The following is a 22,721-nucleotide window of genomic DNA, read 5'->3' as shown; positions in this document are numbered from 1 at the left end:
TTGAGTATCAATTCTATCTTTAAGTCCTGTCCCTCTGCTGGCATTTGATCGTAAGCCTTCCAGAGCTACCGTGCTCAGAACCAGCTGCGGCCAGGTAGCCGCTTTCATCACCCACTGATTCTACCAAGAACATTGCAACACAATCACAACTCAGCCAGGTTCTCTGCCATTACACAACACTGCCTTTCCCCCAGTTTGCAAGTTCCTCTTTTTCACCTGAGATATCATCAGAATGGCCTCACCAACATTCTGCTCACAACCTCTTAGGTTTCTCTAACAAACCAGAGGCTTTCTCAACAACTCTCCTCTCTATCTGAACCTCCACTAGAATCACTTTATTCTTTTTTAAAAAAATATATATTTTCTTGGCCACACCACACAGCATGAGGGTGACATGTGGGAGCTTAGTTCTCCAACCAGGGATTGAACCCATGCCCTCTGCATTGAAAGCATAAGGTCATAACCACTGGACCACCAGGGAAGTCCTTAGAATTGCTTTTAATGATCTCTTCATGGCAGTAATAGGCTTTCCCAGTAAGTACCTGAAGACTCCTCCAGCCTCTATTCATTACCCAGATCCAAAGCACTTCTGCGTTTTTAAGTATATTACTGCAGAGCCCCTCCTGGAACCAATTTCTGTCTTAGTCCATTTGGGTGGTTCTCACAAAATGCCATAGACCAGATGGCTTACAAAAACAGAAGGCTGGAAGTCTGACATCTTGGTTGGGTAAGAACCCTCTTCTGGGCTAGAGACTCTTACTGCGTCCTCACATTATGGAAGAGGCAAGGGGGCTCTCTGTGAGGTGGTGGTGGGGGGGTGTTTTTTCTAAAGGGCACTAATCCTATTCACAAGGGCTCCACCTTCATAAGCTAATCACCTCCCAAAGGCCTCACCTCCTAACTTCATCACTTTGGACATTAGGATTTCAAAGTATGAATTTTGAGAGAATACAGGAAGTCAGATCATAGCAGTAAGATCCCACTCACGTAAAGTTCACAATCAGACAAAACTAATGCCAGTGTTTCGGGATGTAGACATCGTAACATGATAAAAAGCCAAGCAAGCTGGAAACAAGCACAGGTTCTTCTGCAGGGGCTTCTGGAGGGCAGCTGAGGTTCTGCTTTTTTATCTGGGGATGACCACACTGATGCTTATCTTAGATATTTATTTAACATGTGTGTCTTAGACACTTACTTTCAAGTATGTAATATTTCACAATAAAAAGAAATCAAAGGGGACTTCCCTGGTGGCCCAGTGGTTAAGAATCCGCCTTCCAATGAAGGGGACTCAGGTTCGATCCTAGGTGGGGGAACTAAGATCCCACGTGCTTTCGGGCAACTAAGCTCATGCACTGCAACTACTGAACCTGCGCTGTAGAGTCTGTGCGCCGCAACAAGAGAAACGCAGCAAAGACAAAATTCAAAGTTGAAAATCCAAAGCAGGAGGCTGCAGCAGGTGGAATCCGGGAACCCTGGGAACAGGCAGTCGAAGGAAGTCCGGAGGCCTAGTTGGTCTTTCAAAGCTGCCAAGGGATTCCGGTGGCAGCGGGCTCTCAGCCGAGTAAAGCCCGAGTGACCTTCATCCGCCAGCCAAGAGGCCAGATGGGGTCAGGGGGACCTGGCATAAGAACTTCTGTAAGGCTCAGAGGGACACGCAGGGAAGACAAGAAGGCCCTCACCTGCTGTCTAATCTCCACCAGACAGCCTCTGGCACCCCAGAGGTGCAATGCCTTCCCAGGCCAGAGGATGAGGCGGCAACGCAGCCCACAGGCCATCACGCTTCCATGGTCCTGGGAGATGAGGAGGGCTGGAGGGGAGTGGGCAGGCTGGCTGAGGGCGGCTGGAAGGATCACACACCTGGGCGTGAGGGCAAGGAATCAGAGCTAAGAAAATTAGGAAGCAGATGGAGGAACAGCTGAAAGAGCCGAGGCAGGATGGAATCAGGGGCTTCTTCCAGTCCAAGGGGAGGTTCAAACTCACCCGGGGGGGCCCAGGCCGGCTGCAGGAGGGGGCTGGCTGCCAAGCTAGGGGTGAGAGAGGGGAGTCCCAACATCCATCCCGACTCTACTCCCATCTGACTCAAACAAGGAGACTTTTGTGTAGGAATCTGTCAGAAGAAAACGGGCACTCACGCGGAAACAAACAAATCCAAATTGAAGGGCATCCTGCCAAAATACTGGCCTGTCCCTTTATAAACGCTAATGTTGTGAAGGGTTCAGTAAAAAGAACAGGGCTGGAGGGATAGTCTGGATTAAAGGAGGAGAAAGAAACAAGGCAACCAGACACAGGACATGATTCAAACAATAAAGACAAAAAATTGTTGTAATAGGGCTCATGGGACAGTAAGGGACTCCGAATGTCATCTGAGCATGAGATCAAAGAAGCAAGCCATCACAAGCCTTTCTGCGTGTGACGGTGACTGGTGGTTACAGAAAAAAATATTCCTGTCCTTAAGACACGCACGCGGCAGTGCTCCAGAGTGAGATGTCATCACGTTCGCAAGCAACTCTCAGATGGTTTGGCCACGAGAGACAGAGAACACAAATGCCACAAATTGCAGCATCAGTGGAGCTTGAGAGAAGGCTTACAGAAATTCATTGCACTGTGTTCACAACTTTCCCAAAACAAAATTTTTCAAACTGAAACATCAGGGTGGGAAAAGAACACTACTGCTCATGGGAATGGCTGGGTACAACCGTGGGATGTTCAATCATCTAGATACCCACTGAGAGCTACCCAGGTGCCTGGGGAAAATTCAGAGAAGAGATGGCGTCAGAAAAGCAAGATGCTGGAAAGAGGGCATAGCGCAGTCCCAATCTGGTAAAGTGACCAACTAATCCTACAATGGGTGTGTGTATAAGGTTAATATGATGACAAGAGAAAAAACTCAGGTGACACTTGCCAAGCTGTTATTCTAAGTCAGGGGTCCCCAACCTCCAAGATCTAATGCCAGATGATCTGAGGTGGAGCTGATGTAAGAAAAACAGAAAGTCCACAATAAACATAATGCGTCAAATCATCTCAAAACCATCCCCCTTACACCTGGGTCCCTGGAAAAAAATGTCTTCCACGAAACCAGTCCCTGGTGCCAAAAAGGCTGGGACCACTGTTCTAAGGACTTTACATGTGCCCACCCCCTCATCTTCATAAGAGCCCTGTATAGGAGATACTTTCATTAATTCCATTTTACAGAGGAGGAAATAAGGCACAGAGAGGTTAAGTCACTTGTCCAAAGACATATAGCTAAGAAAGGGCAGAACCAGGATTTGAACCCAGGCTGCCTGGCTCCAAAGTCTACGCTCTTGGGTCCACCTAGCTCCTGGATGCCAAAACTCTGGCCAGACCCTAGAGAGAATCCTGGGGGTTTGAGAAGCCATGCCTGACCTTGATGGTGACATGCCAACACTGCCTTCCACCTCCCCCTGTTCCAGTCTGCCCCACGATTCTCATTCAGGTGGAAGGGGCTCACGTGGGCACACAGGGCACTCTCTGTGCACAAGGGGATGCTCCCAGAGACCCTTGGGGCCTGGCTGTCCAGGAGGATCACTCCCACACCAACCTCCTCACTGTCCTAGGTGAAGAAGGGTATGACCTAGGGTTTGGGACAAGGATCAACAAGGTTGTCAGGAGTTCCCCCGGGGGACTGTCGATGACAGGTGTGCTGGTTCACTGCAGAATGTACCTGCTGGCTACAGTGATTCCTGGCCAGCTCCTCTGCATCTGTACCTGTTCTGTACAAGCTCTGATGAAGGTGAGAAACTTGGCTTATCTCCCTTCCACGCCACCCCCTCCGGTGCACACCAAGGGCGGCTCCCACCCGGGAAAGACAAAGCCTGCACTTTGGCACACCCCAGTCCTGACACTTCTCCCAGGTTACAACAAACACCTCCTCCCAATCCTGCTTCCAGGAGGTGGGTGGGCGGGCGGGCGGGCAGACAGGGACCCTGGGAACTTTCTACCTGAAAAACATTAGCTCATGACTTGCTTTCACAACTGCTTGGCTTCTCCCAAGCCCTGCTCCCCCAGCCCATCGGACCTTCGCCCACTTTCCCTGCCCACTTGGCAACAGTCTTCCCTGACAGTGTTAGTTGCTCAGTCGTGTCCAACTCTTTGCGACCCCATGGACTGTGGCCCACCAGGCTTCTCTGTCTATGAGATTTTCCAGGCAAGGATACTGGAGTGGGTTGCCATTTCCTTCTCCAGGGGATCTTCCCAACCCAGGGATTGAACCCGGGTTTCCTGCACTGCAGGCAGATACTCACTGCTAATTTGCTCTCTGGCCTTACTTAAATCCTTGCTCCCTCTGGGTTTTTGTTTTCTGAAAGAATAAAAGATGGAACTGAGTGCCAGATCTAACAGTCTGAGTTTATGAAACATTCCATTACAGAAACAATTAGCTGATCAGTTACCACCCTCTCAAGCAGTTCAAGGTAGTGACAAAGAAAATAATCTCTAACACTACAATAGGCAGAGGCAGTGAGAGGCAGTCAGATGAAGTGAGAAAGCTATTCTGGAGAAAAGCATCCATCAATCATTTCTGCTGCCTGTCATCCTTTCCTCCTTCTCCTAACAGTCCTTCCCACCCTTTCCCTTTAGGGCACCCCCCACCCCACCTCAATCTCCCTGCTTTAGGGGGAAAAAAGACCTCCCTCTCCAACTCCAAGGATGTGCATCTAATCCAAGCTTGACCAATCAGGGCAGTCCCTTCCTTTCTCAAGCTACAGCGATTAGCTCAGGGATAAGCGTACGAGACAAGCCCTGACAATCAGAGCCCATGAGCCTTCATACTACAACTTTACCCAGCCACTGGGAAAATTCTCTACCTCTGAAGGTCCCTCCATAAAGTTCCCTTTGGAGACCCATGGGGAAATTGAAAGCAACCAGTTTCTCCCCCACGTGGCGCAGGTGCCCATCTGAGCCCTAGGTTTAAAAATGAATGTTTATCTCTTGGATTGCATTCAGGCTGGACCCCTTACAGGACCCACGGGAGAAACAACAGGGCCACAGGAAGCTCCCTCCCCACCCTCTCTCTGCACCCTCTAGGCCAATACTAACCCAGTTGACTTGTGGTTTATTGAGTGCAGGTAAATGATTTTGCCTGGTTGAGACGACATGAGATCCTATACATACAGAGGAAGTACGTATCACCAGCAAAGTGGACCTGGATCTCCCAACTCCAGCCTCATGCCATTTCTGCCCATGAGGACAAGAAACGTAAACAATTCCCTTTAATGATGAACCAGGGCCTCAATGCAGTGGGAGGGAAATAACACCCCTCCCCCAATCCAAGCCACCCAGCTGAAGCCAAGATGCCAGCAGGAGAACCCTTCTCCCTCTGAGAGGCAGAGTGAGGTGGCTCCAGGCCAGCCTCCACACCTCCCTGGGTCCCTGGGCCAAGCCAGGTACTGTTTCTTTACCTACCACCCCCAGACAGCCCCAGTGACAACTTTCATAAACTGGTGTCCCTTTGAACTGGGGCAGAGGAGGAATCAATCAGAAGACACCAACGCTCAGCCAGGAAAACCACCCAGTCACTGGAGTCAGAGAGATATCTCTGGAACACAGGCAGGACTTGTTGAGATTCAGGTCCTGAATCCATGAATACACCACAAAGACCAGGCTCCCAGGTCTTCTCTGGTGCGGGAGATAGGAGGGGAAGAAGGGGAAGAGCCAGCATTGAAGCCAAAGAGTCTGCCTTCCAAATCCATGAATTTGAAGATCCCGATTAAACTCCTCTCACTGCCTCGGCCTGAGGTCCCTTCCCAGCCAGGTCTCTGCCCTAGACCAGGGTTCCCAACCACGGGATACAGTCATGAGCAAGACAGACAAGGCCCCTGCCTCGGGGAACCTCAACCAAGTGAACAGTATTATTCCAGAATGGTGACAACTTAGAAGATAATAACATGGAATGCTTATAACACAGATAGGGTAGGTTCATAGGGTGGGGACGGGGGGAGGAAAGGGGTAATTGTCAAGAGTATCATTTGAGCTTAAATAAGAAAAGAATCCAGCATAAAAGTCAGGAGGAAAAAGGCTTCTGGGGAGAAGGAACAGTCTGTGCAAAGGCTCTGAGGCAGGAAAGAACACCTGTGCACAGGAGGAAAAGAAAAGCTCATAAGGCGAATTCTTTGGTTGTCCAGTGGTTAGGACTCCATGCTTTCACTGCCTAGGACCCAGGTTCGATCCCTGGTCGGGGAACTAAGATCCTGTAAGCTGCGTGGCGTAACCAAAAACAAAAAACAACAAGAAGAAAAGTCTGTGAGGCTACAACAGAGTAAAGGGCAGGGAGTGGAGGCAGGAAAGGGGCTCACAGGCTGTGAGGAGCAGATGGGTTTCACACCACACCCAAGAAGGTTTTCATCCATATTGTGAAATGATGCAATTCACATTATTTTTAAGAGCATAGGGGGACTTCCCTGGTGGTCCAATGGATAAGAATCCACCTGCCAATGCAGGGATCATGGGTTCAATCCCTGGTCTGGGAAGATTCCATACACCACATGGCAACTAAGCCTGTAGGCCACAACTACTAAAGCCCGTGAGCCCTAGAGCCGGAGCCCCACAACAAGAGAAGCCACCTCAATGAGAAGCCGGTACACCGCAACTAGAGAGTAGCCCCCACTCCCTGCAACTGGAAACAACCCTTGCAACGAGGACCCAGTACAACCATAAATAAATACACTACACACATATATAAGTGCAGCTGGGCTTCCCTGGTGGTCTAGTGGTTAAGACAACATGCTTCCACTTCCGGGAGCGTAGATTCAATCCCTAGTCAAGGAAGTTCTGCAGGCTGTGAGGTACAGCCAAAGAAAGAAAGAAATATCAAAAATAATCCCAAATAAGAAGAAAAACAATAAAGAACATTCTACTGTGGCAGGGAAAATGGACACGAGTGGCGTGAGCGGGAGTAGACGGCCCGGAGAGGGAGCTCCTGCAGTGGGTGAGAGGTGGGACCGCTTCATGTCGAGTGCAGCCACACAGGGGGAGGGGAGCCCCCCCATGTCACCATAGAGGGTGACAACTTGCCACTGGTCACGTACCTTCCTGTGAAACCACTCTCGTCTTCTAAACATCTGTAACCATTCGAGAACCTACCATTATGTGCTAGGCATCGTTCCAAGTGCGTGGGACACAGCAATGAATAAAAACCAAGGTCCCTGCCCTCATGGGCCTGACACTCTCACAGAGAGAAACACACAATAAGCAATAAACAGGATGCAAAGGTGAATTCTGCAGTATCTCAGTGGATGATGGGGCAACAGAAGAAAAACAGCAGGGTAAGGAAGGTTCGGAGCACCAGGGAAAGGGAAGAAAACTTGCAATATTCAACAAGAGAAGGACTTCCCTGGTGGCCCCATGGTTAAGAATCCACACTGGCACTACAAGGAGCACAGGTTCGATCCCTGGTAGGGGAAGTAAGGTCCCGCATGCTGCATAGTGAGACCAAAAAAATAAAAGAGAAAGATCCATGAGAAAGCAAGATCCGAACAAAGGCCTAAAGGAGGCAGGAGAGAGAATCACATGCATGTCACCTCAGGGAAAGAGCTGTGGGCGAGGGAAGAACTCAATAAGGCCGATGTGCCAGTTAGTCTGAGGACCAGCCAGCAGGGCCAGGTGCAAGGTCAAGCTGAAGGGGAGGACAGAAAGGGGTGAGGTTCAGATGGTAGAGGCCTTAAGGGCCAACATAAAGTCTCACCTTGGCTCGGAGGGGATGGTGTGGGCCCACTGTCGGGCTTTATTTAAGCAGAAGAGGGTGATGCTCTGATTGCAGATTTCATGGGATCGCTTCGGCTGCTGTGCTGAAAAACCTAGCCAGGGAGCAAAGGTGGGCACAGGGAGATGAGCAAGAATCCAGGCTGGTGCCCTGGACCAGCGTGGTGGCCCTGGGTGTGGAGAGAAGCTGGACTCTGGGTATATTTTTACTTTTGTGTTTTTCGGGTTATTTAGTATCTTACGTTTATCTGTTTATTTATTTAGCTGCTCCACATCTTAACTAGGGCACAGGGGATATTTGATCTTCATTGCGGCATGAGGGACCTTTTTTTTCCTGTTATGTCATGCGAAATCTCTTAATTGCAGCATGCGGGATCTTTAGTCCTGGAATGAGAACTTTAAAAGTTGCACCCTGTGGGATCTAGCTCCCTGACCAGGGATCGAACCTGGGCCCCCTGCATCGACAACGTGACGTCTCAGCCACTGGACCACCAGGGAGGTCTCTCTGCTAATATTTTGAAGATGAGGCCAAAAACAAAAGGTCCAACGTGGGAAGTGAGAGAGTCAAGGCTGACTCCAAGGCTTTCGGCCGGGGGAGCTGGCAGATGAGAAGCGATGGCCTGAGATGGGAACGTGGCAGGAGGAATGAAGTTCTGGGGCAGGGGCAGTGATGGGAAGTCAAGCACTGGCTAGAGTAAGCGTGACTCGCCTCTGAACACCCAGGTTGAGATACAGAGCTGGCCACTGGATGCTCAAGGCTGGAGTTCAAGGGGAAAGGCCTGGGCCTAGGATATCAATTTAGGAGGGGCCCAGACAAAGATGGCATTAGACGTGTGAGATCGCGTGACCTCAGCCAGGAAAGGCTTTAGTGCAGGAATGTGCCAATGGCCAGCGGTCAGGGAGATAAGGAGACACCAGCATCTGAGTCAAGAGCAGCCCAAGAGACCACACATCAAAGTGTCTCAAGAGTCCTTCTAGCAGCTTCCAGAAAAGGTGGAAGGAACTTCACCCCAAATGCCAGGAAGCAAGCACAGGTCGGGCCACTCCTATTCCTTCCTCCTACCCAGCACGAAGCAATAAATCGGGGCACAGGAGGAAATGATGGGGTGGAGGTGGGGGAAGGAAGCCAGACAATGAAGCCAGCTGCGCCCAGGGTCACCAGGGGCCCGGACCTCTGGGTTCAGGGAGGTTCTGAGCTTCAAATGTGGGTCCCAGGCACCCCTGGACAGGCTGTAACTCGCCAGCTCCAGGGCCCCAGAGAGCCCCAAAACCAAGAATGAGCTTTTTGGTGTTGTTTTTTGTTTCTCTTTGCATTTCAGCTCCCATGGCCCCTCCAACGGCCAGTGGAGGCCAAGGTCACATCTGAACCAGCAGGCAGGAGATGAGGCACATTAAAGAACTTCTCCTTTTGTCTTTTTTTTGGCTGAGTCCTACCTACAGTTGAATTCTTTGCACTCTAAATGTGTTTATGGGAATGAAGCTGCTGGATCTCTATGGCACAGTAGGGGGGTGGGGGGAGGGGGAGTAGGTGCTCTTGTAACCAAATTCTCTAATTCTAAGATGATGAGCCAGAGAAGTCAGCCTTGTGGCTGAAACCTGCCTTGGGGGGCCTCTCTGCTGCTGACCAAGCGCATAGGATCATGCTTCCAGGCACCAAGATCCACAGTCACTGACGGAGCAGACGTGCCTGGGCCCAAGTTCCAGCAGAATAAAACTGCCCAAGAGAAAATGAAAATCTTCAACGAGCAAGTCCTTGACATCCACTCACTTCTGTCCTGTTTGCTACATGTTGAAGTCATAACAGGATGATTCCAGGTAGCCAAGCTTCTCTAAATTCTAGCTAATCACATGGGTCAGACAGAAGGCCTGGCAAGTATGAGTCATCCTAGGAAGGCCTGGGGAACATGTCATGAAATGGGAAAAGCCAGGCGCACTGAACCCGGGTCTCCCGCACTGCAGGCAGACTCTTTACCATCTGAGCCTCCAGGGAAGCCCTCCTGAAGATCCTTTGGAGAAGGAAATGGCAATCCACTCCAGTATCCTTCCCTGGACAATGCCATAGATGAGGAGCCTGGCAGGTTACAGTCCATGGGGTCGCAAGAGTCAGACACGACTAAGTGACTTCACTTTTTCTTTCTTTCTTTCTTTAGGTGCACTGAACACAGCCTCGGGCCAGGCCTCCAGAAGGCCAGACCGCAATAGGACACATGGCCACGCGTGTGCATACACACCCCAACACACTCAGAACATGTGTTACCATGTGTGTCCACGTGTGTAACTATACGCCCAGCATGTGTCAACACACACATATACACATGGATAACAATAATACGCGTGAACCCATGTGTACCAAGAACCAAGTCTGGGCACATGTCAATGTATGTGTACACATGTGTTCATGTACATACACGCATACGCTATCACAAAGACACTGTACCCCATGCCAACACGCAACATGAATGTGTGCATGCTTCAGTACATGGTCACACACAAGTGTGCATGGGCGCATGCCAACACGTTTGTGCATCACACATGTACCACCGGCATGCATATACATACATCAACATGTATATCCAGCACACTCTCAAACACACACACTGGTGAAGCAAATCCATGAGGATACAAAGAGGGAAACAAAAATAACCGACACTCAGGGAAACTAAAAATAGCCCATGTTTTTCAGCCCTGGCTCTGGAGTAAGTGGAAGCCGCCCTCTCACACACCAGAGGGGTAGGAAGCCCCAGGCAGGAAAGAGGAAGAACAACACCACAAAATTGGAACACACCTGCGACCCCCCTGCCCCCTGAGAAGGGAGTGCGTCCCCTGCGATCTGTGGCCACGGGTCAAGTCTACAGCCTTATCCTCCATGGCCAGAGGCAGCCAGATGCAGTCAGCCCTCAACACTTTGACACCCTCCGAGACACGACCCCTGGGGCTTTCTGGAGCCCCAGACAGGGGACAGGGAACAGAGCTGGCCAAGCAGACCCTTCAGGACAGCGGGGACACCCTGAGAATTGCTGGGACCACAGGCCAGCTTCCCTTGGCATCTGTGATTCTAGAGCCCACCCAGGCCTATCAGACAGCCATGGAGGGAAGGCGTCGGGAGGCACCTGCACTCACAGTTTGAGGGAGGTGATGATCAGGAGAAAAGCCTGGGAAGGACCCTACCGCCCCACTGTCTGTGCAGGAAAAGGACAAGGGACAGCAGACCCAAGCAGAGACCAGGGGAAGGGTTTGCCCTGCCTCCAAACACCAAGCTGAGCTCTCAGGGATACAGAGTGGGGAAGAGAGGGTCCACAGGCAGCAGCCCACCCAGCTAGAGCTACAGCTACCCACCAGAGCACTACAGCGGTGTGACCTGGGGCAAGTGTCTTTTCAGCTCTGTGCTTCCATTTCCCTCAACAAAAAAGGAGGCAACGGAAGCTATTTAGATACTAAATGAAGCGAGTGACTGCAGGTAAAACACCTAGAACAGTATCTGGTGCTTAACTGGTGTCTACCGACAGTTCTCTCTCCCAACCCCCACCTCTGAACTGATGCACAAAAGAAATCTGCCAGAGAGCGAAATGCAACTGGTGGCTTCCAGGCGGTTCCATGGTAAAGAACTCACCTGTCAATGCAGAAGATGTGGGTTCAATCCCTAGGTCAAGAAGATCCCCTGGAGGAGGAAACGGCAACCGGCTCCAGCATTCTTGCTGGAAAATTCCTATGGACAGAGGAGCCTGGTGGGTTACAGGCCATGGGGCCACCAAGAGTCACACACGACTGAGCATTTACGCCTTGGTGAGAAGCAACTGGGGCAGAGCATGGTTCCTTGGGTGGCCCTTGCAGAGGGAGAGGGGGTAAAAATAGGGAGGCTGAGGGTTGGGGTGGGGAAAGGCCAAGGAAAGAGCCCAACCTCAAAGCACTCAGGGTCTGTTCATCCCACCATCCCATTGTGAACCCAAGCACTGATCTGGTCCTGGGGACACTACAGAGAGAGTGACAGGACAGCCCCCACTCCTGCCCACGAGGGAGAAAGAAAATGCACAAATCAACAGGTAACATAAGTTGGGGGTGGCTTTAGGGACGTGAGAGGCAAGCTATGCACGGCTGCGGGGTGAGCCTTCAGGGCGGTGGGGAAAGCAAGCCAGAGTTTGGTGGAACCAGGCTCAGTGGGCTCAAGGACGCTGAAGACTGGACACTGTGGCAGGTGAGCAGGGGGTCAAGGCAGGGGGTGTAGTGAAGGAGGTAACAGGAGCTGGATCATGGCAGGGAGTTCAGGTCACCAAACTGACCTTGGTATTCACTCAGAGTGAAATGGGGATACCTCAAAGGGCTGTAAGCAGAGAGGGCACGTGATCAGGTTGTCTATGGAGACCAGAGATGAGACTACGGCATCGGTCCAAGTGGTGAATGGAGGAGGCCAGAATGGTAAAGATATTGAGAAGGTGTCAGAATGCAAATATGTTTTGAAGGTAATCCTAATAGATTTTGCTGATGGAGCAGATACAAGGATACCACAAAATGCATCCAGGATAACCCAAGGTTTGTGCCTCTATACTTGGAGGGAACAAATGGAGGTGTCATTTATCGAGCAGGGGACACAGGTGAGGGAAGAATTTGGCAGCTGGAAAAATGAGTGGATAAAGCACCCAAGGCTGATTCCAACTATAAAACTTTAAAGATGGCAGAGAAGGAGCTTCCCTGGTGGTCCAGTGGCTTATAGTCTGAGTTCCCAATGCAGGGGGCCTGGGTTCAATCCCTGGTCAGAGAACTAGATCCCACACGCCACAACGAAAGATCTCACATGCTTCAACTAAGAGCCGGCACAGCCAAAATAAATTAAATATATTTTTTTTTTAAAGAGAGAGAGAGAGACTCGGTTTCCCACTTCCCCCACCCCCGGCCGTGAAGAAGGCTACCAAGTCCATCTCTACACATGGTGGCCCAGCAGATAAGCCCCTTTCTCTTGGCCCAGCAGGACCTCCCCTGGTGGACCAGAGACAGCCAGTAATTTGGGAATACATGCCCAGAGATGTAGCCCAGGGTTCCCAATCCATGCAAACAGAGGGCCACGCATGCCAGGCTCCATTCGAGGCTATGGATACAAGCATGACCGTCCTCCTGGGATTTGCCTCAGGATATTTTCACACACACACACACACACACACACACACACACACACACACACACACACCAGCAAATACTCTCTTAAGCTTTTGTTTCCCTAACTGTAGATGATGACAATGAGAGGTGTGTCCCAGAATTCTCCCAGGACTAATTGAGATGATTGACATTTACAAAGATGCCTGGCACAAAATCATCCTTGATTACACTCCTAAATGCGTTCAGTCTGAACACCTCTCATCCAACCCTCCCCACTGGCGGGGAGAAAGGAGAAGAAATGAGTCTCATTCTCCCTCAAGGCCTCTCCCAGGGAGCTCCATCCACAGGTCCCCTCGGCTGTGTGCCTCCCACACTCTGTACTGAACTCATTTGGCCATTCTTTGGGGGAAAGCTATGGATTTATAACTAACCTTTAACTAAACACATAATACATGAATATATTCTCCTTGTTTAAAAAGAAAAAGTCAGGGGGTTCCCAGTGCAGGGAGCCCAGACTCAATCCCTGGTCAGGGAACTAGTTTCCACAAGCCACAACTAAGAGTTTGCATGCCGAAACTAAAAAAGACTCTGCATGCTGCAACTGAAAAAAAAAAAAAAAGATCCCGCAGGCCAAAATTAAGACCTGGCCCAGACAAATTAATTGATTATTTAAAAAAGAAGTATGAACTTCACAGATAAAGCATGCTTCCCCCCACCACACCCCCAATTCCCTGAGTAACCACTTTTGTCAGTCCGGTGCCCCCTTCCACATCTTTTTCTGCGCTTTCACATGCACTGATAGAAATCTAGTGAAAATACAGAGTTTCGTGGAGTGTGTTTTGTTTTGTTTTTTTTTAACACAAAGAACCTTATAGCTTTTTTTCCATTAGTCATGTGTTCATCTGCTTTGCTTTCTGTGCCCAAATATATAAAGATCTAGTTCTTTCTCTCTAATCTCTGCCCAGAAATCCACTGGATAAAAGACTTCTGCATTCCTTCCTATTCTCCTATTGAAGTGTAGACCCAGATTTGTGGTCAGGATTCCTGACCATTACTGCCATGAGCTGTGTGAACCCTGACATGTCTCTGGGCTTTGTATGCCTCAGTTTCCTTATCTGTAGGAAGGAAAAACACCACAACAGCTTACAAGAGTATGATAACCTTCAAACGAGAAAACAGGTACATCCAGGGCGGTGCGACACACATGTCATCACCTTCGTACTTCACCATCTTGACAGGAAGCAAACTAGATCTGATTCCTGCCTCAGAGCTGAAGACACAATCCCTGGCTCAGAGGTGAAGTAACTGGCCTGAGGTCCCCAGCAAGCAAAGGGCACGGCCAGGGCTGCAAACCCTGAGCTCTGGAAACTGACACCAGTTTCAAAATGGGTGCAACCCCATCAGCAACCTGAGAAACGTAAATGACACGCACCAGATTAACCCACCAAAATTATTTAAGATGCTAATAAATTGGTCGTCACCAATAATGGCAGAGATGTAGGGGAGTGAGTAGTTTCATACTCTGGATGGAATTATAAATGCTCTTGATCTTCAGAGGGGTCATTAGGCTGTGACCAAATTCAAAACGGACAGACCTTCTGGTCTAGAGGCTTCTCTTCTAGAAATGCACCCAGTGGAAGTGGTTATCCACGTACACAGAAAGGCACGTATGAGAAAATTATCAGTCAATGGAGAAACAGGTAAGTAAGTGTACAGTATTCAAAGAAATACTATGCAACAGTGAAAATGTGACAGATATGGAAAATTTTTCAAATGATATCTGTGAATTGAAAAGCAAACTGCAGGCTGTTTAGACATAATATAGTTCAATACATGTAAGTATATATTATGTCTATATGTCTATGTCTAAATACACATCCATGATGTGTATCTCTATAAAAGTCTTCTTACGAAGATAATCTTGGACGATGGTGGTACTATCGAGAAGGGGAATAAAATGAGCGGGGGGAGAGGCCCTGTTTTCCCTCAACTTGAATTTTTTTTTTACAAACAAGAATGCATGTCCTGGGGTTTCCCTGGTGGCTCAGTGATAAAGAATCCACCTGCCAATGGCAGAGACACAGTTTCGACCCCTGTTCCAGGAAGATCCCACATGCTGCAGAGCCACTAAGCCCGTGTACCACAGCTACTGAGCCCCCATGCCACAACCACTGAAGCCCGAGTGCCCTAGAGCCCCTGCTCCGCAACAAGAGAAGCCACCACAATGAGAAGCCTGTGCCCCGAAAAGAGGAGCCCCTGCTCGCCGCAACTAGAAAGGAGCCTGCACAGCAGTGAAGAGCCAGCACAGCCACAAAACAAATAAATAAAATTATATTTTAAAAAAGAAAAGAAACCGTTTCTCGGTTAAAAAAGAATGCATGTCTTTTATATACATGGACTTCTTTCATTAACCCCAAAGCATAAAACAGTAGAAATCAAAGCACAAGTCCTCCCATTCAAGTTGTATATGGACACGTGCAGCCAAAGCAAACACCAACAGGCCATCCCTTCCTCTCCTAACGTACTACTCACTCAGTCTCCTGAACACAGGCACTCTTCTGACGGAAGGCTCTTGGCCGGAGCGTGGCCTGAGCTGTCCAAGAAGCTGGCACAGGCTGGGCTCGCCTCCGTGTCTTCACACCACTCAGCCACAGACCAATCACCTTTGGGATATTTGTGGTAGATGCTGGGTGACTCTCCCTCAAGTTTAAGCCTGGAAATCTTAGCTCCGGGACAACTGAGGACAGTGGCGCTTTCCTCTCTGGAAGCCCAGAGGAGGAATGAGAAATTAGGTAGGGCATTCATGTGCGCATGTACACACACACACACACACACACACACACACATCCTTCTAACTTGCCATAAAAAGAAAACACCTGCATTAAGTCCAAGAAGGACTGGGTTGACAAGATTCTTCATCAACTATAAATTCCACTCATCCCCATCCCGCCGCCCCGAAGGCAAGAGGCTATTTGCACAGGATCACGACAGGGTTCACCATGCGTACAGCACACGAGAGACCATCCCTCCAAGACGCACACAGCACAGAAACTACAAAATCGGCAGGCATTTACAGCCGGCTTTCACCAAGATTAAGCTCTCACAGCTACATTTTTTTTTTTTTTTTCCTTACAGCTACTTTGAAAAGCAAAGCAAAAACACCCATTGGCCACCATGGGATAAAAAGACGCAGTTCTGTTACTCTGAGGTCTCCCCACAAAACTTTTTCCCGACACTTCACAGGCAAAATTAAAAAACCACTAAGAGGAACTAGGAACTCAGTGTCACCATTGGCCAGGACCTCCCTGCAATCAGATTACAGGACTTAATGGGACAAGATTTGAGAACAAAACAAAGGACATGGTGTGGCCCATATGACTCAGACAACCACTTGCCCAGAGATTTCAAGAAAAACCATTTTTAAAGCCAAAAAAATGGCAGCTGGGTCTACGCAGATACAGCCTTCATTCATTCATTCATCTCTCAAGCATCTTGCATTGGGCATGGGGCATGGACATGAAATGCGACCCAGTCCTCATTCTCAAGAAACTCACCTAAAGCAGGGGGAAAGAGCAATCAATTACCAAGTGACAAGAGCCACATCTTTATCCCAGCTCTGCATCTCGGTTGTATCTGGGAGGCACCAAGGTAAGCCTCAGTTTCCCCTCTGAGCCCTGCAGGTGCTGTAGCCTTGGCCTCAAAGCTCTGAATGCTTTTAGCTCGAATGTGATACTCTGGAATCTGCCTGTCCTTCAGTAACTCCAGGCTCATTCAAACAGGCTGCCCAGACACCCAGGGCAGAGTCTGCTGGTCTGAAGGCCAGCTGACAGCCTTAATTTGTCTCCCTGGTTGAAAGGGCAGTAGTGTATAAGGTTAGGATCAGAGGAAAACTCTCAGGCTGTGGGCTCCTGAAGGACCCTGTTTATGCAGCCTTGGGCTTATTCCTGCCCATGCGTGGATCTGGGGAGTAAAGCAGCTTATCACTGCCAATCTGCATCAGGAAGGCAGCCGCAGGGGAGGAGAGGGCAACCCATTCTGCCTTTAAGACGGGGTCTGCATGGGGAGGTTTTGGAAGCAGGAACAAGTGGCGGCCTGGGCACCCATGTGAGCCTCACATGCACATGCTTTGAGGGTTCCTGTCCGCCTGCGCTCACAGGAAGCAAGCAAAGTGCAGTGCCAGTTCTACCAGACACCGTCAGAGGCTGCTGTACGGTAGGCAAGCATGGAGTCTGCCCCTCGGCTTCTCCTGGCGGCATCAGAAACACGAGCACACTCCATGCCCGCCTTGGACCCCTCACCTTCAGGTGAGGTCAGGCTCCCAGATGGTCTCTCCTTCAGGCTTCCCCAACCCCAGCCCAGTGCCTCCAGCAGAAGGCCCTGGGGGCCCTCCTTGGCCCCCAAACTCAGCCTGCGTCCTGAGTCGGGGAGGTTCCTGGGAAAGATGGCCAACTGGCTTGCCTCATGCCCTCTGGTCTCTCCGGTGCTCAGGGCCCCGGGCCCAGGGCACGCGGATCCCGGCACCGGGTCGCCAGCCTGCCAGCTGCGCGCCTGGCCTTTCCGGGCGCCCAACGCCCTCCAGCCTCGGACGGTATCCCGCGCACGGGTCCCAGGCCAAGCCCCTCACCCACCTTGAGGACCTGCTGCTTGATGATTGAGGGCACCATCACGATCATGATAATGCCCAGCACGGCGAAGAGGAGCCCGATGAAACCCAGCGCCGCGGTCACCCGGCGCGCTCTAGAGAGGTTGCCCATGTCAGCGAGCCCTGGCGCCCGCGCGGTGCTCGCGGGGTTCCGCGCCTGTGGAGGGACCGAGACGGGGACGGAGGTGATAGAGGCAGCGACTCCGAGGACGAGGCTCGCAGCGCACGGAGGAGCGGCCCGGCAGGTGGCCAGCGGTTTTATGCGCCATCACTGGGGCGGACCGCCCCCCGGGACGCCCTGGGCACCGGGATTCGGGCCGGCGCGGGCGAGCATGGGCGAAGGGGCGGGGCCTAAGTTAGCAAGGGGCGTGTTCGAGGCGGGGCGCGGATCAGACGGTCCGACTGGGGCGGGGCCACCGCCGGGAACCCGGCGCCCTGGCTTCCGTTTCTGGCGGAGGGAGCCCCGGGGCCCTCGTGGCCCGCGTGCAAAGTTGAACCTGGCTCGCTTCCACCTCCTAACCCTTCCCCGCTTCCTCACTCCCACCTGCTCCCCGCTCATCCCTTACCAGGAGCAACTCCATCTTCTCCCTCCTCCGCATCTCTCTCCCCCTCCTCCCGCTGTCTCCCTCCCCCTCCTACTCTCATTTCACCCCTCCTCCCCTCCCACTTCCTCTGTCCTGACCGTCATCATTGTTGGTATTTAGTAGAAATTTCCCAACTCTTGCAGGAACTCCAGAGTTTCCCCCCCGACCCCGCACCCACCTCTGCGTCCTCAGCTGGCCCCATGCTCCCACTCCCCACCCCACCCCAACCCCACACACACGTGCACACACATTCTATTCCAGCCTCTTTCTGCCTGGAACAAGCCTAGCAGACTCCTGCCTCTGGACTTCATACTCCCCACGACTTGGAATTCTGTCCGCCCCCCACCCGCACCCAGGTATCTGCCCGGCTTCTTCCTTCACGACTGCTGGGGCCATCTTATCGGAAAGGCCTTCCCAGCCACCCTGTGTGAAACAGAATAGCGTCAGCTCTCCCCTCACCCTTATCAAGGGGCGCCACCAGGCATGTGCCACGTTCATTTGTTCTTGCATTGCAACCATCGCCAGGCCCTAAAATGCTACGGGGAAGAAGCTTTGTCTCTCTGCCCCCGCCCTCCCCTTCTCAGTAGCTTGAACGCTGTCTGGCTAGGAATGTCTGCTCACAAGGAACATTTTAGAATGAAGCAGTGAGGAGCCTTCTGGGAGCCAGGTTCTGTGCTAAGAGCCTTGCCCACACCGACTCCATTTTGCAGATAAGGAAACAGGCACAGCGGGTTAGGTAACAAATCCAAGTGTCTGCTTTCTAATGAACAGGAAGACAGAGGATGGGCAAGTGAGGAAATGAATGATGGATTACTGACACCCCCCCCAAAATAGTAAAACATGGGCATGTGCCCCCCTGCAGTCCTCCATAAGGCCCCCCGACCCTGCACTGAGTCCTGGATCCCTGATGTAAGTCAGTCCCCTCATTGTCTAGTTGGGGTCACGCAGGGATCCCCAACACATGGGTAAGGCAGCCCAGTCCCTGAGGGCTCAGAATGAAATTCTTCTTCAACCCTGGCAGGAAGCAGTCTTCTTCCATGCCCATCCTTAAGCAACAGCCTGGCCTGAGTCAGTATGTATCAAGCAGATGCTGTGACTGCCTTGCCTACCACTGTCTTCTCCTCGGGAGACCCAGCATTGTCCAGGTTACCAGGAGCAGAGACCCAACCCCCGACCTAGATCAGGGTGGCTGGGGCAGAGGTGACTGGATCAGGTGGCTATAGTGTCAGATGGGGACAGGCTCCAAGAAGTCCTTACTCCGGGGTTTCCTACCCTAGGGTCCTGGGAAAAGTGGCTTGGCCCTTTCTGCACCTCAGTTCCTTCACCTATCAAATGAAAATAAGAAGAGCCTCTCTCTAGGGTTTCCTTGGCAGTCCAGTGGTTAAGACTGCATGTTCCAGTGCAGGGGTGTGTGAGTTCGATCCCTGGTGGGGGAACTAAGATCCTATATGCCTCCCGACCAAAACATAAAACAGAAACAATATTGTAACAAATCCAATAAAGACTTTAAAAATGGTCCGTATCAAAAGAATACTGAATACATAAATAAAAATAAAAGCCTGTCTTCAAGGGCTGTTGTGAGGATTAAATGAGTGGGAAGATGTAACAGGACATAGAACAGTGCCCCGGGATGAAAGCACCATAAAGCTAACTATTCTTGTTATTGCTGCCCCGAGGTCTTAGCTGTCCTGGCTTCTGCCCACCTTTTTGCCTGCATCTCCCAACCTCACCAGCTTGTTCTCTGTACCCTAGGCTCCTGGCCCTTCTTTCTGTTCCTTAAACAGCTTGTTCCAGACACAGGGCGTTTGCATATGCTATTCCCTCTGCCTGCCCTTGACCAGGTGTGACTCTTTCTCCTCCAGGTTTCACTTCAAACCTCACTCCTTAAAGAGACCTTCACTGTCGAATCCGTCCAAAATGAAAGTCCCAACCCACCAGTCACCCTTTTTTTAAAATTAATTTTTATTGAAGTATAGCTGCTTTACAATGTTGTGCTGGTTTCTGCTGAACAGCAATGTCAATCAGCCGTACATATACGTATATCCCTTCTTTTCTGGATTTCCTTCCCATGTAGGTTTACCATCATTCTATCAACTCACCCCATTTTATCTGAAATTGTCTTCTTCATTTATTTGTTTGCCTCTTTCTCTCTCCAGCTCCCAAGAGAGACAAACTGGCCTGTTTTTGCTCATGGATGTATCCCCGGCACCTGGAACAATGACTGACATCTCGTACATACTCATTAAAGGCTTTAAATAATTACTTCTTTAATTAATCGACCAATTCATTAATTAGTTAATATACTTGCCTTGAATTCTTTAAGGCCTTCAGCGCCCATCAGCTCTGGGGATTGCCTTATGTTTGCTGATTTTTTGAATTCTTGGAAATTAACTAATTAAGTACAATCTGGGATCTGTCCTCATCCTGACACCACACTCTTCTTTGATACCCAGCTTCCCTCAGCAAGGACTGACTCGCCTTGACCATCTCACCCTATCTAACTCTCAAATCTTCAAGGTCCAAATGTACGTGACGCTTACCCAAGAGAGCCCCCAAGGCCGCAGCAAGAGTGTTTTCATGTCACGCCACACTGTCACTTGACAAGAGAAAGACAGAGATGAAAGGATATCTGAGACACGTGACCAGCCATGACCTTGCTAGGGGGTAGTCACATCCGATGGGGGGAGGTGGGCAGTGACCTAAGAAGTTGGAGAAAAGATATTCCATCATGTTTCAGGGAAAGGCTTTGCCAGGACAAGGCAAGACAAAGATGCAAGAGAAAAAGAAAGATAAAAGACAGTACAATATTATCAATCCTGAATATTCCCTGGAAGGACTGATGCTGAAGCTGAAGCTCCAATGCTTTGGCCACCTGATATAAAGAGCCGACTCACTGGAAAAGACCTGGATGCTGGGAAAGATTGAAGGCAGGAGGAGAAGAGGGTGACAGAGGAGGAGATGGTTGGATGGCAATATCAACTCGATGGACATGAGTTTAAGCAAGCTCTGGGAGATGGTGAAGGACAGGGAAGCCTGGTGTGCTGAAGTCCATGGGGTTGCAAAGAGTTGGACATGACAGCAACTGAAAAACAGCAACAAAATATAATCAACGTCAATTTTGGAGACATCCTGTAAACACCAAGTCAGACGATGTTCCTCCTTAGCTCAAAATCCCCTCATGAGGAAAAGACAGTTCGTGAGGGTGTCGACAAAGACATGGAGAAGTTGAGACTCTCATACACTGCTTGTGGGATTGTGAAATGGCCCAGCCACTGTGGAGAAGAGTCTGGAAATAGCTCCTCAAAAGACTAAGTACAGGACTTCCCTAGTGGTTAAGAATCTGCCTGCCAATGCAGGGGACCAGGGTTTATTCCCTGGTCCAGGTGGATTCCACATACCACAGGGCAACTAAGCCCACGGACCACAACTACTGAGCCTATGCCCTAGAGCCCAGGAACTGCAACTACTGAAATCCATGTGCCCTAGAGCCTGTGCTCCGCAACAAGAGAAACCACCACAATAAGCCTGTGCACCACAACTAGAGAGTAGCCCCCATTAGCTGCAATTAGAGGAACTTTGAGTGCAGCAATGAAGACTTAGCACTGCCAAAACGTAAATTAATTAGTTTTCTAATAAAAAACTAAACACAGAATTACCATAAGTCCCCATTGTTCCTCTGCTGGGGATACACAAGAGAAATGAAAACTGTGTCCACACAAAAATTTGCACACATCAGCACTATTCACAATAGCTGAAAAATGGAAACAACCCAAATATCCCCCAGCTGATGCATAGATAAATAAAATATGAAATACCCCACAATGAAATACTAGCATTAAATAATGAAGTGCTGATACAGGCAGCAACATGGAATGAGTTTGGAAACATTACCCCAAGTGAAAGTGGCAGTTGCTAAAGACCATGTACTTTGTGATTCCATTTCTGTGAAATGTCCAGGGTAGGCAAATCCATAGAGACAGAAAGCAGATTGGTGTTTGCCTACGCTTGCAAGGGAGGGGAGGTAGGGGCAGAAAAAACCAGGAGTGACTACTAAGGATTCTTTTCGGGGTAATAGAACATTCTAGAATTGATTGTGGGGCTGGTGTACAGCTGTGTGAATACTAAATTCATTGAAGTGTACACTTTCAATGAGTGAGTTGGAACTATAGCATCATTGAAGTATATGTCAATAAAGCTGTTACAAAGCAAACAACAACAGAACTTTCCTACATTTCCCACCTCACTCAGAGTAAAAGTCAAAGTCCTTATCACAGCCCACAAGCTTACCCTCATCTCCCTGACCTCGCTTTCCCCTCTCCCTCAGCACAGACAAATAAATAAATAAATAAACCTACCTCTGCACCTGGGCTTCCCAGGTGGCACCAAGGGTAAAGAACCTGCTTCCCAATGCAGGAGACTAAGAGACTCATGTTCGATCCGTGGGTGGGGAAAATCCCCTAGAGGAGGGCATGGCGACCCACTCCAGTATTCTTGCCTGGAGAATCCCATGGACAGAGGAACCTGGCCAGCTGCAGTCCATGGGGTCACAAAGAGTCTGACAGGACTGAAGCAGCTTAGCACACACATACACACCTCTGCAGCCAGATTGCATAGCTGGTTGGCTTTGGGCAAGTCACTTAACCTCTCTGTGCCCTGGTTTCTTCCTTATTTAGGCAGTACAGATCATCTCA

At 50.1% G+C, this 22,721-nt stretch overlaps 1 protein-coding gene and 1 long non-coding RNA gene across 8 annotated transcripts in view; one reads left to right on the top strand and one right to left on the bottom strand.

Annotated features, from left to right (window-relative positions):
- SCARB1 (scavenger receptor class B member 1) overlaps positions 1 to 20,441 on the bottom strand; it is a 96,171-nt gene extending 75,730 nt beyond the window's left edge. For 4 of the 7 annotated variants that reach the window (XM_027956406.3, XM_060401087.1, XM_042234518.2 and 1 more), the window contains exon 1: positions 17,433 to 17,684. In XM_027956406.3, the coding sequence (XP_027812207.1) occupies positions 17,433 to 17,558 (126 nt within the window). In that variant the 5' untranslated portion in view covers positions 17,559 to 17,684. Of the gene's footprint in view, positions 1 to 11,326; positions 15,587 to 17,432; positions 17,685 to 20,338 lie in introns of those variants that run through there. The other 3 variants (XM_060401088.1, XM_060401091.1, XM_060401090.1) reach the window with 3 other exon arrangements.
- LOC114108812 (uncharacterized) lies at positions 16,837 to 22,243 on the top strand. The gene is made up of 2 exons (XR_003585527.3): positions 16,837 to 17,108; positions 20,187 to 22,243. It is a non-coding gene; the product is annotated as an uncharacterized LOC114108812 (long non-coding RNA).
- Positions 22,244 to 22,721: the final 478 nt, after the last annotated feature.

Source organism: Ovis aries, chromosome 17 (assembly GCF_016772045.2).
Source record: "Ovis aries strain OAR_USU_Benz2616 breed Rambouillet chromosome 17, ARS-UI_Ramb_v3.0, whole genome shotgun sequence".
NCBI lineage: Eukaryota > Metazoa > Chordata > Mammalia > Artiodactyla > Bovidae > Ovis > Ovis aries.
The sequence above is the reverse complement of the archived record's forward strand: the minus strand, read 5'-3'. Positions and strand labels throughout refer to the sequence as shown.